Genomic DNA, 15,286 nt, shown 5'->3' with positions numbered 1-15,286 from the left:
ATAGTAATTTTTTATCATTCAAAACACCCTGGGTTTATTTTATAGTGCCACTCCTTCAGAAAAGTTACATGACCAAATTGAGGTGCTTCTCTGAAATTCTTTTATTTTTCTTCCATTTCCGGAATCTGATGTGGTGTCTTCCCTCTTTGGTGAGTTTAGGCCTGGACTTTACTCCCCTGCTTCCCGCCCCATCTTTTCTCTGCAGCAATGGTACCAGACAAGAGCCAGGGCTAGACTAAGTGTATTTATTATCTTGAGACAACTGAGCAGCTGTGGGGTAGAGAGAGCTGACCCCTCACATCCCCCTAGAGTTACAGACAGATTGTTAACCATAAAGCTGGCTTCAGAAGGAAGGAAGGCTCTGATGCAGGGCAGGCCCCAGGCCTCTTTACTCATGCCAGAGCCTAACCCCCACCCAAACCTCATTAATTGTCAGAAGTGCCAACAAAAGTTTAACCTGCTTCATTAATAAGTTACAATAAGTTACAGCAGGTGGCAGCAAGTGGAAAGGGACAGAATCATCTCCTTGTCCCTATGTCCAGCACACAAGAGACATACACACATACACATACAAATCTTCTCACGCTTGAGGCTAAAGAAACTAAGAGGAGTTGAGGGGACAAAATAGACGCAAGACAGAGAGGCCTGTGGGAATCTGAAGTGGCAAGGTGGGGGGCATGGGACCAGCTGCAGGGGCAGCATGTGTGGAAGAGATGGTTCAGAATGGCTCTTTGTGCCCCCACATCCTCACACTATTCCAGTCTCCTCTCAAAACAGAGGAATGCAGGTTCACATCATGATCAGGAGAAATGGGAAAATGAGGAAAGACTGATTATACGTATGGCGAGATATGGTCCCAGATGGTCCACTGCAAGTTAAGCAGCAAGCTGATTCACTATGCACCGGAAGGGAGAAATGCAAGGCTCAGAGGAGTAGGACGGGCACAGCTGGCAGAGATGAGAACGTCCAGCAAATGGAGGGGAAACAGAATGAAGAAGGGTGAGCAGTTGGTAACAGCTGGAGATCAATAGCAAGAATTAAGGCCAAAATATATGTTACATGCATGCTTTTACATCCTAGTGGCTGTTTTTCTTTTCCTCAATTAGAACAGACTAGCAATGGGGCAACCTACAATGAAAAAGTAATAGGTGTACTTAATTCTGCCTCCTCTCAGGTATGTATTTACCTTTGCTTATATTCATGGAACCCACAGGGAGAAAGAAGGAGTTTGCAACAGAAAAGTAGGCAGAATCCCCTGTGTCCAAAGGTGCTTTTTCCTACGAGGGGGCAGAATTCAATCCCATGCAATTCTATGTAATACATAATCTGGACCCAAATCCCTACAGGCACTGGAAAAACTGAAAGAGGCTTGTCTTCAAAGGATTGAGATTGCATCAATTTGATCCAACCTCAGTCTTGGAGAGAGGGTTATCTTGTTCTTGCACGCAGAAAAAAGCAGAAGGGGGAAAGAAGAAGAAAATTATTCTACAATTTTTTTCCTTGTGACTTACAAGGAAAGAAGTTACTAGACGTCTGGCATAGCCTGAATGAGGATCTGGAGGAAGAGCCAATCTCAGTGAGGTGTGGGAATTAAGCCAGTCCCTAGCTGGGAGTGTGGTCCCTTACATGGGAAAAACCCAGGGAGGGTGGGGTTCAGGGGAAAGAGAAAGGAAATGGTCACTGCTCGTTCTCGCCAAAGACATCATTCTGGCGCCGTTTCATGCTTTCAAAGTCAAATGGAGCCCCAGCCATGCGCCGGTAAATGTCTTTGATGTCATCACATGTTGTCTCAAAGTGGGTGGTGGCATCATATGATCGTGAACAGAATATCTGCGAGGGGAAAACAGGGAAACAAAATACAGGTTCACAAGCTGGAATCAATGGGGAGAGGAGGAAAAAAAGGCAAAATCCAGAACAGGTTCTGAAAAAATGCAGTCTGAAACAATTCAGAAAAGCTGAGAAATCTCACCTGACTTTCAGTTCCATCATCAGTGGGTTCATATATATCACTGATGGCCACAAACCTGTAGGGAAAGAAAAGTACTTAAAACCATTTAAATTAAGGAAGTGGAAAGCAATGAAACAAGTCGGTACAAACACATTTATTTTCCTACTCTTGATTCTAATCACATCAATATAATTTATAGATACAGAAACCAGCCAGCCAGGTTCTCTATAGGCTGAATTTATTAGTGTACTCATTAGCACTGATTCCTCTTTCAAATCATTTTTGAGACCCACATTTGGCTAGCCTCAAAATTTCAATTTTCCCAGCGCAAGTTCCACTACCACAACTCACAACAATATCCATCAGAAATTCTATAATCCTTCTGGCCATTCTGTGAGCTGATATAAACCTATTTTTATTATTTGTACATCATCTTGCCCTTGTTCCTTGATATTTTATTATATCATCATTCACTCTTTGCTAAATTCTTTCCCTATTTCAAAACCTTACTATTTAATAATGCCTGTAGGATTCACACGAGGCAATGTCCCACTCACAGAAAATTACTGTGCAAGGTTGATACATCCCTTCTTTCTGCCGTGTTTTATTTTCTTCCCTGGATGGAACAATCCAAAAATTACAGGCCCACTACATCTAGCTGGTGTTCAAGAGACTCATTAATTCCTCCTCTATCACTGCTTGTTGTATTTGGAAAATTCACAGCTCTTTTCCTTAGGCTTTCATTCTTAACCAAAGCTGGAAAGCATCTCTCAGGAATTCCCATGTTTAGCAACCTTTAATGAAGTGCAGCTGTGCCCCAGTGTTCTTATTTCACCTTATTCCTTAATGCCTATACAGTACATGTATCTTCAAGACTGTGAACTGTCGACAGTCTTAGGAAATTGTCCCAAGTTATAGCACTGGACAAACTGTCATCACAATCAACCCAGAGTCACTCACTTTTGGTCCACCGGTTCAAGCAGTTCAAGAGCTGGCTGCACTTCGTTCTCAGGAGAGTCTGTCTCTACAGTAGTGCTGGCAATAGCAATGTACTTGCCCTGGGCAGCCACATTGTGAGCGGAGGAAATGAGACAGACATAGATATCTGGGGTTGGGGAATGAAGAAAAAAGTTAGGGCTGTTGAATACATCCAAATCTATAGCCCCCACTATACCCAGAAGCTGCTCTGCAGCTCTTGAGGAACTGCTGCCAGTCGGTGTGTAGTAGACAATATTGAATTAGATGGATGAGCCCACTGACTTGGTACAAAAGAATTTCCTATCTAAAATGAATATCTGGATTCCCACATTCATTAAGCCTGCCCTGTTTCACATGGTTGATGCGTAGTTAAGTGGTAAAAAAACATACTAGATGCATGATATGCCATTCTGCAGAAGAAGCCCAAAGCATAGTACATTCAACATTCCCACATTTCTGAATCCCCATTATCTACATGCCCTCACCAGATTTGCGTCCCACTTGATTTTGGGGAATGATGATTTGACAGGAATTAGCATCACTGGTGCCACGGATAGGGTGACTCAGGATGCAGATGACGCGCACAACCTTCCCTGCTGGGCGCACTCGATCTGGCACGTAGCTTGGATCACAGATCAACTGTTTGCAGCGTGCCACCTGGAGGGAGGATCAGCATTAGCAAAAGGAAAATGAGGGATTCCCCAGTTCTTCCCTGCACGGTATCATGTGAAGTCCTAGCCTTCTTCCACACAATGCTCTCTAGAGGTATTGGGGCTAGGAATTCTACCAGTTGTACTTCCAACACATCTGGAAGATGTCAGGTTAAAGAAAGCAGACTTAAATGCAGAATGCTGAATGTTTAATTCAGAAATTAATTGTCTAGCAGGATAGGTGGGACACTGTATCCCCATGCAACCGCATATAAGTTGACGTTGATACTATATTCTTCTGCCTGCTGAAAGGAAATGGAAATAATTTAGTTCACCATGAAAGAGCTGTAGTATTCACTGAAGAAAAGCAAAACTAGCTGGAAGCACACCTAATGTTGACTTTTGGAGGGTTTTTTAAAAAAAATATTCCTAATACATTTTCATCTTTTTCTCCCCCTTTGTGCAGGGATTTTAATGCTTCGGCCCTTTTCGACCAGATCAGCTTTCAGACAGGATTGGATTGGATGACTTACTTGGGAATGACTAAGCGAAAGAAACTTAGCCTGGAGTAGCACATGAAAATGATGAATACATAAAAAATCAGAAGAGGGCTTTTGTAGTTCTTGAAACAAAGGCAGACAATACCGAGAGACTTCTAGGTGGGAACTCAGCTTCATCACTGATGCCAAAGTTCTCTCCAACACTTCCTGCCTATCCCCAGTAAGCTTAACTCAAGGCAGCAGGTACAAAAAGTAACAGGAACAAGGAGCAGTACTGTCAGAGGCGCTAGATCAGGCAGCTTGTCGCTGCCATCTTCATTTCTACAGAATGTTTCCAAGAGCTGACATACCCTCGCAGACGGATGTTGTGTCAAGAGAAGGGGGAGGGTCAAAAGGCTGAATAAAAAATTGCCAGATGTTTTCTCTTTAACTTGCAGGTTGAGGAAAGAAAGGCAGCATTGTGACCAGCTGCAGTATGGCTTTCAGGGCACCAGCTATTGCCTCATGATGTTATATACTGATGCTTGCTCTGGAGAAGAGGTAACAAAGGTACACTTCCCAGTGCAATGGGAAGAGGTAAGAAGAAGCTAGCCACAAAGGAAAGCACTGAGAAAGATTCAAGAAATCAGAGCACTGTCGAGGAAGTTCCCTTGTTCTAAACAATCCTCATATTTCAAGGCCTGTGGGGAAAAACAGTTTAGTAAAATGACATCTCCTTTCCTCTTGTTCTAAGGTTCAGGGAAGCAGTCTGAAGGGAGCAGTCTGACCTTAACCAAGAGCAGATGGGGATTCATAGCTCTGCAGTTAGCAGAAATACATGGCTTTCTAAATCCCACCTGGTTAATAACTGATTTGACCTATGCTCCATGGAGGAAGACATGCAGCAGCTTTAACCGAGATTCTATTATCAGTAGATTTAAGAAATGTGTGCTCTTCTAGATTTTGTACCATCCGTGTTCAGTTGGGTACCCTGGCACAGGAAAATACATGAAATGCAATAAATAAATACACTGATGAAAAAAGAAAAGGGGGTAGGATAGGGAAAATGAAAGTGTGGGTATTAAAACTAAATATCTGAGAATACACTCAGAGACATATTTTTCTACAATTCTCTATTAAATACCCAGGCCTGTTTTTATTGTCTTAGCTGAGACTGAAGGGAGGAGGATTCCCCACTCCAACTGCTATCAGTCAATATGGACCAGTTTAGGACTAACATAACGGGCTTAAATGAGAAAGAGTAGCCTCTAAATGGAGTTAAGACAGCAAAGGTAATCTCGAAGTTCTTGAAACAGGAAGTACTTAAGTTACATCAGAAAATAACTTTCAAGGACAATCTTTCTATTTCAGGAACAATCTTCCCTATACAATCACCCTTGACAGCAATTTGATAACCCCTTAACCAAAAGGAATGAAAATGCCAACTTCCAATCCTCACCTCTCCTTCCGATTTGACTCCAATGACCTTGCCACCTTCCATGACAATCTCATCCACTGGCTTGTTGAGCATGTAGGTGCCACCATAGATAGCGCTGAGCCTGATGACATGAAATGAATGAATGGTGAAGGGCACTGGCCAGACCATTCCCCCCATCCCTGCCCCAAAGACGTATCTTGCCAGCTAGCTGTAAGGGCTGGGCTATGCCAAAGACATGCAAGAATTATTTCCCCCATGGCTTTCAGTCTCATGTTATTCTCAACTGTCTCAAGTATCATACTATGGGAGTTCTTGCTTTTTTTCAATAGAATTTAGCTTCCCCTCCTCATCCAAAATTAAATTAACTTTCTTGGAACCCTCAAGTATATAGGGACTGTAAGGCTATGCTCGCTAAGAATTCGAGGAGTTGCAGTTCAAACACATTTGGAGAACACCATGTTAGAAAAAATTGATCTAAAATGGCTCTTTCCTTTTAATGTAGTGTCTGGTTCTCATGTTTATACTTACATCTACCCCAGCATTACAGGAAAAAACCAACAGTATCTTCTTGGATATGTATTTCAAGATCCCTTATTTAAAAGAGAAGTGACCCAAATACCCTCATGTACTGTATCTGTTCTTTGACCACTTCTGGAAACAAGCATCATAAGAATGAAAATTCTTCAAGAGTATAAATACAAGCATGCTTATGTGATGTGTGCATATTACTGGTTGTTCCAAGATGGTTCCAAGAATTTTTTTGGAACAAAACTTGGGGGGAAAATGTTAGCTGATAAGGGCTAAGCACAATGACATTTGTATCTTCTAGTCACAGAACAAAATCAGAGGCAAAAGCCTTGTTGATCGCATGAGAGGAAGTACCTGGCAAAGCCCTGGGGAAGCTCACCCAGGCCATACAGTGGGTAGAGGTAGGGGCTCTTCCCATAGCGGGCCAGGGATTCACTGTACAGTTTGATGCGATTGATGGTCTCCAAGCAGGGTTGATCCAAGTAACTGTAAAGAGAGAGAACAGCCAACCTCAGTCCTTCCCAAAGGAAGAGGGCAATAGGGGGCTTCCCAAGGGAAGAGTGAAGTGTGTTGTTTTCATAGGAAAATCATGTGTTCATAGTGGTTATGGATTGTTTTACATACTGATGTTTTTATGATTATTGTATTGATCCTGTATTTATATTAACACTGGGATCTGCTCAGACTTTAATGAAGAATGTTAGAGAAAGAGATTTTGTAGGATTTTTCTATAACACTCTCTCCTGAAAAGTAACCACCCCCAGTTCACTCTCAGCTGATCCAGCCATTCCCAGAGGAAATGTTTATTAGAAGAACTGTGGGACCATAATAGGTGTGGTACACAGTCAGAAATAAAGGTGACATACAGACAGGTCATCTGATTGCAAGAAGGAAAGTTCTGGTCAATCACTCACTCATCAGTGCGGTAGAGAGCCAGTGCATGTCCTGTGAAATCAATGACATCCTGACCCAGGTCAAAGCGTCTGTAGACCTCACGCATGGTAGTGACATGAGGATCCACTCCTTCCAAGGTCTTTGAATCATTCTCATCAAAGTTTGCCACAAACACCAAGAACTTGCGGAAGCGTCGCTTCTCAAACATGCCCATGAGATCTGTGAGAGATTGGGGGTTAGAGGAAGGGTGGTGGATAGCAGGTTAGAGAGCTAAACAGAACTTTTACAGCCCTAGCAGGCAAAAGGCTCCAGAATTTGTCCCTGACTAGTCCAGTTCAGGAGATCTTAAAATGCTGTCAATAGAATGCAAATGCCTCATCTTCAAAGGAGGAGAAAGTGCCTCTCTTCCTCCTTCAGTCTTGAAAGTGGATTATGGAGTATCAGAGCAATAGTTTTGAGTCTACACGTATATAAAGACTAGCATCAGAACTCCACAATCTCAAATAATATTTGAAATATGGCAAAAGGATTTATAGTCAGGAAGGCAATTATGGCCCATATAAATACAAATCTATCTGCCAAATCTATGCTGCAAGGAATTAACTGTAGAATAATTAAAAGGATCCAAGTACTACCTGTAGAGAAAACTGTCTGGTGAAGCTCTGCATAATTTGCAGTTATAGCCACGCTTCCTTCCTTACAACCTGTCAGCTCTACAGCTGCTAATATTTGGACCAATCACTCCTGATATAAACATATAGTACCAATAGAAGAGAACATATGTAGCTCAGGGTTGCTGTGGAGTCCTTGGGGTTCTCTGAGCTTGATTGTTTTCTTGCAAACGTTTTGTTCCCCGGTTAGGTAACGTCTTCAGTGCTAGCTAGCCAGGTAACGAAATGTTTGCAAGAAAACAATCAAGCTCAGAGAACCCCAAGGACTCCATAAAAATATAGCTATAGATTTTGTATTTCCTCTGAGGAGGCATGTCCATTCCACTGACTTGGAAAGAAAGGAAGGAAGTGGGTGGAGAGCAGCTGGTTCTCCACAAATGACCTTTTTCGTGTGCAAACTAAAGAACTTTAGGCAGGAGAAAAAAGTATATTTTGGCTATCCAAAGTCCTAAAAACACCATTCTAGAATTTTGCTAATGCCATTATATACTGCACTGGTTTGAACTGTTTCAGAAGAAGATTGGTGGTGCTTTGGCAGCTGTTCCATCTTTTTAAACGATTGCAGGGTCTATTATTGAATTGTAAAGCAGAATGCATAAAGTAGAATATACCTTTTAAAATGATGAATGCAAATAAACATACAACTAAAGTTTCCTGTCATTCCAAACACACCACATTTAGCATTTATGAAATCAGGCTCACTTACTGGATGCCAGTGCTTCGGTCTCTGTCGATGGCACCTTGTAAATCTTTCCTGCCTTATAGACAAAGCTGCCTTCCACCACTTTGAAATCTAGGTAGCGTGTCACTTCTGTATACAGCAGCATCTTCACAAGCTGGCCTGTGTGGAAAAAGATAAAGATCCCTGAAGCTCTTCCGCCTGCCTCCATAATAGCTCCCACAATGTATGCAGGACATCATACAACTAGGCTGCATAGAAATAATTTGTAAAATAATAAATAAAAAAATACCACTCAATGAATCAAAAGAAATTGCAAGCAGGAAAGAAAAAATCTTGGACAAGCAGACTTGCATGGAAAGTATGAGTTGAGCTATGGGTATAAGGGACAAAACTCCAAGGACTGATAAGCCAAATGTGCACATTTATTCAATAGTGTAAATCAATGAAATGCTAAAAATCCTGGCATTCTTCAGCAGCATACATTTCCCAGTGCTTATTATGCAGGTTGCCCTAAACTAGTGTGGATTCTCTTGTAGTGATGTCCTTTGTTCCCTCATTTTCATTCACCTTCAAGGAAAACATACCACATCTCTGGCTAGTTGACCAAAAGATCCAAATAGAGTGGGACTTACCATTGGCCATGAGGAATTTGGGGATAAGATCAACGTTCCAGTCCCGGCCACGCCCCATGCACTCAGGGGGCCCCTCCATAATCTCAAAGCGTTTGTAAAGCTGGCAGTTGGAGAAAAGACAAGATATGTATCATAATACTTACAAAAGACATTTCCATTAGAACTTGCTATACTAGCATAACATAATATATCAGTGCCATCAAAATACAAAAAGGAACTCCAGCTCAGTTTTATTCACCAGAGAATGCTTATTTCTCCTGGAGCAGAGCAGCACAAAATTTTGTCAATTCTCCACAGGAGACTATGTGATAGGCATTAGAACCTCATCACCACAAACTCATTTTGTGACCACTGTTATTTTCCAAGTTTCTTCGTGCAGGAATACTTCTCTCTTATATAGCATTTTAGAAGGAAAATTGGTACACAAGATAAACTTCATCTTTTTGTGTTGTGAATAGGCATCTGACTGGCGAAAAAAGCCTAACCAAATTAGGGTTTGTTAGTAAGTATTGGGAGAATACATAGTTTTTTCTTTACTACATTACTTCCATAACCCTACAACCATGGGGTTATAGCTACCTCTTGTAGGTGGGTGAGGCGACCCATTCATTTACAGCTATCAAAAATACTAATTTGGAAATTTCCAAGCACTCTTAGTCATCAAGACACATTATAGGAATGTTCATAGGTACCATTCAGTTACCTGAACAACTGTCTACCTTTCGGTAATATAATGAACCATACATTATCCCAGTAGGCTAGGTTTGTGCTAAGCCACATTACATTATCTGAGTGCCATATATTTTGTGCAAATACAACTGCTAGCTTTTTAACTGCTGTGGTTCAGTGTGTTGTCCAAGCACAGCCTATCAAGAATGAACAACTTCCAGGCCACATGTGGCCTCCAAACTTCTTTGCTGTCGCACCTATAATCACATGACAGAAAATGGGCAGTGTAATTTCTTATTATTTTCCAGTGGAAAACTAAGGAGACAGATTATGAAAAGCCTTTGGATATGCTTAGCACATCTAAAGCAGGAAAGAAAAGGATAAAAAGAAAATAACTGATTTTTTTTTTTTTAAGTTCTGGTTCTCTTGCATGAGGTCAATGCCCTGGCTACTGAAAATAATCCAGTAATAGTCAATGTGCAGTTGCCATATTCTGTATTCAATCTACTTCTAATACAAATATGAACATGCGGAGGCTGGGTTCTCACCTCCTCCAGGGGGGTAATCGATGAGCTCTCACCCCCATAATATGGATTCCGGTCCATGTGCAACACCTTCTTGCCATTCACGGACATGATACCCGAAAGGATACATTCCTAAGATAGAAAGTAAGTAGAATTATGCCTTCTCCACAATAGTTCAAATGTGCTTCCACTGCATGGTTAAGCTTCACAGTACCATATCTGAAGTGAGACATCAATGCATAAATTAGCATCTCATGCAATGGGTATCTTTTGTGTGAGTGTCCTTGAGACTATTCTATCTTCATGACCATCCCAAACTATTCATAGGAGAGAGTTCTCTCTCTCTCTCTCTCTCTCTCTCTCTCTCTCTCAGGAGCTTCTCTGTCCAAGATCTGTAGACAAAGATCTGTGTTGGAATTTTATTAACTGGTAACTGAAGTAAAACTGACATGATGCTCCCTGGTCGTGACCTGAAGTCAGTCTTCTGATGTTCTTTTGCCAATTTACAGCTTCACAGTGTAGAAATTTAAGGCAAATCCTGAAGCTAAGCTAAAGATGAGTGGATGAATGTGCATGACTGTAAGCAAGAGAAGCCCCAAAAGGTATTTTCTACGTTGTGAAAATCAGTGCTGGAACTTAAGTTATCAGACATACTTAATCTTGGTGAACTTCCACATCATTCTGACTATGTTTACACATTAGTTCCACCAACTCTATAAATTTATGGTGTACACACACCAATTTACAAATTTTCTATATGATTTGTTCCTCACCCATTATTTAAACTGTCTAAAGTTACTTCTGCACTAGAGTGATAAGGATTCAGCCACAGGATAGTGAAACAAGCATTCCTAATGTTACAATCATATGTAACTCTCCTAAACATTAATCACATGCGGTACAGACATTACTGAATGTGCACATGGGAACTATATCACTTCTCATCAGTGATGTCTCATGCATATCCAAGAAGCTCTTGCATTTGTGCCCCTCAGCATCCCAAATCACAGCAAATCTCACTAACTTTAGAAATAATTGTATTTCCTTGCAATAATAAACTGTACTTTGAATGTACAATTGGGAATATATAAGGGAAATTGGTGATTAAATCCCTGAAATAACACTTATTAAGGATTCTTCCAAAAGTTTAATTGCAACAATGTACTGGAAGTGGGACAATACAGAGTAGCCTTCTTGCCACAAGAATTGATATCAGGTTGGTGTCATAAGTGGACCAGTGGTTTAGGGAATGAAAGTCTGTAGAAAGTATAGATACAAATGGCTAATGAAGATTCAGTGCTTTTCTCTGCAAGAGCCTTTCCACTGTTGCTCTACAATACAGGAATAAGCCAGTTCTGTTATGAAGGGCCATAGCTCTGTGATAGATTACCCACTGAATGTGAAATGTCACAGGTACAATCCTTGGCACCTTCAAGTTGAGTTAGGAAAGGCTCCTGTCTATCTGAAACCCTGGAGAAACACTGCTATTAATACAAACAATCCTTAACCAACACTTTGACTTGGTAAAAGACATACTTTCCTATGTTCCAGTGACATGAGAAATCCTGCTTAAATCTCCATTAAAGGAGAAGGCAAGAGACTGAGAAAGGTGTGCAATGGATCAACCCCCCCTCAAATACAAACGCATAGGATGCACCGCATGGTTAGGACAGATGGTACTTTTATTCCAGCACTCGGAATGACAAGGATGATGGGACCATATAAGATACTAAAATAAGGGCTATCTATTTCATATTTTGGGAAAAGGAACAGATAGAAGGCAAGATATTTAAGACTGCAGAATAGAAAAAGCCATATGACACTTCCCCACACAGTCACATTTTGTCAGAATAAAAAAAGTGCCATGTGGAAGGCAGGAAAAACTGTCCTATGCTGACTTCTGAAGAAAAAAAAATCCTATTTTGTCTGGCCTTATCAAAGGACATCAAGCAATGGGAAAGCAATTACCCTTGCTGGAAGTATAAGTTAATCCGGTTCTACTAATATGTAAGTAGGCAACTCAAAACATAATGTTATAGAAAGAAGACCCAGGGATGTTAAGAGAAATACTGGAAGCTTGTAAGAAAAGAGAGAAAAAGGGCATTATTGACATAATGAAGATGGCAGGAAGAGAAACAATTATGTCCTTTTTACACTGCAGAGATTTGAAGAGGGGGACTGCTAATTAACATCAATAGAAGAAGCATTTGCAGTAGCATTTTCAAAGGTCACAGTGGGAGAAAAACCACAGAGAGAGTTCGGTATTAAATGAACTGCATATGGAAGATGGATGGTAAATTGTTTGAGTTTCAATGTGATACATCCACATCTGCAGGGATGCTCAGGACAGGGCACATAATCCTGCACTGCAGACCCTTCAATCTTGGGTACTGTTGGGAGATGGGATCACTGTCACATTGGTATTATAGGATCTGGGAGCAGAAAGTGTAACAGATGTATGACAGATGGCCAAAATGACACAGAAAGCTTGGGAACCAAGCTGATACCATTCCTGCTTCCTCCTTTATTGAGATATATTGCCAATGGACCAGAAAACCACATAATTTTGCAAGAGAAGCTTTTTACAAAATCAAAATCAACAGGCTCACCTACTTAATGCCTATATTAAAGGCACAGCTAGAGAGTCCAGTTGATGAGTTGGTAAACCAAATAAGAAGGGTAGACTTAAGGGAATTAAATGAACAAATGAAGATCCATGCAGTTGGTGCCTATCATTTCCCGCTTTCGGGAAGAGCTGATGGCGCCGGGTTGCATCAGAGGAGCTGCAATGGGGCCAAACGCATCACTCACTATGAACTAGAGAACAGGATGAATGTAGCGCTGGACAAAACAACTGCAGTTCAGAAAGAGAGCCGGTGTAATATGGATCCAAAGACGGCGAGGAAAGAGCAGAGGAGGGTGCAGCGACTGCAAGGAGACGCGCACAATAGCCCCCTCCCCCGCACAATCTGTACGCGTGATGGTGTGTGTGTGGCGCCGAATACTGTGTTTAGGAAAGCATTGCTGCGATCCTTAAGAGACAGGGATCGCTTTCGGGAAGGCCGAGGAGAACTGCTTATAGGGCGATGCAAGGATTGCAACCCCACCCGGACCTGGCAGGGCTGCTGATGACGAACAGGGATGTAGGAGCCGGAGGGAATGGGATGCAGAACTGCACGGAGGGGCGGAGGGGGAGAAGATGCAGGGAAGGGAGCGGAGAGGCAGGGTAAATGGCTCCGAAGGACTCACGGTCAAGCCGGTGCCCAGCACGATCACGTCGTAGGCCTCGTCCATGGTGCCGGCTACAGAGCCGCCTCCCCCCTCCCCAAGAGGAGCCAAGATGGGCCGCAGTACCCGCAGCCCGCCTGGATCCCTCCGCCGGAAACGAGTCCCGTTGAAGAATCTCTCCGCCGCGGGGAACCGCCCCGCCGAGCTTCGCTTTTCCTATGCCATAGACGCCAATGGGAGGCGGGGGGGGGAGACGGGAGAGGGAAAAATGCGCGTGCGGTGTGGTTTCTTTTCACAGATTGGTGCCTACGCTTAGAGGCACAGAAAAAGAAGTCCCGGTGCCGCTTTTCCTGGGCCGCTCGTTTGGGTGGGGAAGGTGGTTGCAAATCGCGAGGCCTCTGCCCCTCCCGTCGCCATGGCAACCGTGTTGGCACGATCGGATTCCGGTGCTGGAAGAAAATGGATCTGTAGTTCTGAGCAAAGGCGAAAATAACTGCCCCCTCCCCCGGCTTAGTTCCTTCTCCCCGTCCCACTCTCAAGCTTCCGTCAGAAACACCTTAAAGCTTGCCGATTGCAGCGATTCCCAAGATAATTCCGCCAAGGAAAAGAGGTCTGCGATGGGGAGGGGGAGGGGCAGGTTGGCCTCACGCTCGTTGCATCTTAATGGTGTCGGGGACTGCGGTGCATGCCCGTTCGGCTGCTGGATAATATTTTCGCCAGTTACGAAGCTGCCTGCCAGACTCCAGCTGCATCCCCGCTCCTCGCCAGCCGTAAAATGGTTGATAGGGCTTTGACTCGGCCGAGCAGTGTATGAACGCAGCCTTTGTGGTCTTCGCTGATCCCCCCCGGTTGCTACCAAAGAAGCCCCATTGACTTGCAGATTCACGTCTTGGTGTCTGAACGCTGCAACCGTCTGGGGAGAGGGGTTCAGACGATAATGCATACTATTTTTCGTTTTGCAATATGTAGTAAGACAGAACTGCTCTGGCTGGGGGGGCTGGGCAGCCCCATTTTGGACCCCAGCTTCTTCTGAAGATAACCCTACACTTTGGGTTTAGAAAGAATAGGTTCAAACCCTGACCTCTCCAGTCAAGAGTGGGGAGAAGAAATCTTATCTACAAGCTTAGAGGGCCATTGCCAATCCGGAGATACTACTGAGTATCTTCAGTATCACTCCTGGCCTCAGCAGGGCAGGCCCAGGATTGTCCAGTTTAAAAGAAACTCCGAATCAAGTGTACAGTAAGCAAGCGTACAGCAAGAGGATAGGGGAAAGAGCAGACGAGCATAGCAGGAAAAGAGGCGGGAAGGCGTTTTATGCAGGAGATCCCTCAGTCCTAGTGGCATTGCTGACAATGGTCTCACTAGGCAAAAATCAGACGAAGTGACTGACTCAAGTATGTGATGGTAGTGGGGTTTAAATGGATATTGGACTGGTTAGTCCTATCACTTATATATGTTAGAACAGAGTTTCTAAACCGCAGCAACTTGAAGATATGTGAACTTTAACTCCCAGAATTCCCCAGCCAGCATGCTGACTGGGAAATTCTGGAAGTTGAGGTCCACACTTATTAAGCTGTTGAGGTTGAGAAATGCTGTGTTAGGAGATGCTTAGAAAGTTTACTAGGTTTACTATGTTAAAAGAGCAGCCATTTCCTCTTTTGCCGATGGCACTATTTATGAAAATGCAAGGAAATGTCTCTTCCCTCTATCTTCTCAGCTACGGAAGTAGAAAACATCTAATTCAAAGGCTTAGTATCCCCACTTTCCCATGAGAGATACAGCACTTATGTAATTTTGCTCGATAGATTACAGGAGGAATTGAGACCCACAATAGCTTCAGGTATTGTAATTCCTTCTGTTGAATCCACAGACTTTTTTTGCATATTCACTCCCTGGGAAATGCACTTTTCAATGAAATAAGCATCCCTTTCCTCAATCCCCTCACATCCATGGTACCAACAGCTA

At 42.8% G+C, this 15,286-nt stretch overlaps 1 protein-coding gene across 1 annotated transcript; it reads right to left on the bottom strand.

The window, feature by feature from the left end:
• Positions 1 to 231: 231 nt before the first annotated feature.
• On the bottom strand, positions 232 to 13,498 carry GDI1 (GDP dissociation inhibitor 1). The gene is made up of 11 exons (XM_007438642.3): positions 13,343 to 13,498; positions 10,118 to 10,225; positions 8,901 to 9,000; positions 8,293 to 8,427; positions 6,936 to 7,134; positions 6,376 to 6,507; positions 5,515 to 5,614; positions 3,412 to 3,583; positions 2,909 to 3,053; positions 1,970 to 2,024; positions 232 to 1,830 (listed from the first exon to the last, which is right to left on the bottom strand). Exons 1-11 carry the CDS (start codon positions 13,385 to 13,387, stop codon positions 1,678 to 1,680), a joined length of 1,344 nt encoding a protein of 447 aa, XP_007438704.1. The 5' UTR covers positions 13,388 to 13,498; the 3' UTR covers positions 232 to 1,677.
• Positions 13,499 to 15,286: the final 1,788 nt, after the last annotated feature.

The sequence above is a fragment of the Python bivittatus genome, unplaced genomic scaffold, assembly GCF_059951505.1.
Source record: "Python bivittatus isolate LINGU-HERP-01145 unplaced genomic scaffold, Pbiv_v1 ctg000220_np1212, whole genome shotgun sequence".
Lineage (NCBI taxonomy): Eukaryota > Metazoa > Chordata > Lepidosauria > Squamata > Pythonidae > Python > Python bivittatus.
Note: the sequence above shows the minus strand (reverse complement) of the source record. Positions and strands in the feature narration are given on the sequence as shown.

Bases quoted from the DNA above. Each gene is read 5' to 3' on its own strand.
- GDI1 (XM_007438642.3), bottom strand. From the start codon at position 13,387: ATGGACGAGGCCTACGACGTGATCGTGCTGGGCACCGGCTTGACC. The intron at 10,226-13,342 runs GTGAGTCCTTCG...TTTCTATCTTAG, and splicing joins TGCTGGGCACCGGCTTGACC to GAATGTATCCTTTCGGGTAT. The intron at 5,615-6,375 runs GTACTTCCTCTC...TCATGTCATCAG, and splicing joins CTTCCCCAGGGCTTTGCCAG to GCTCAGCGCTATCTATGGTG.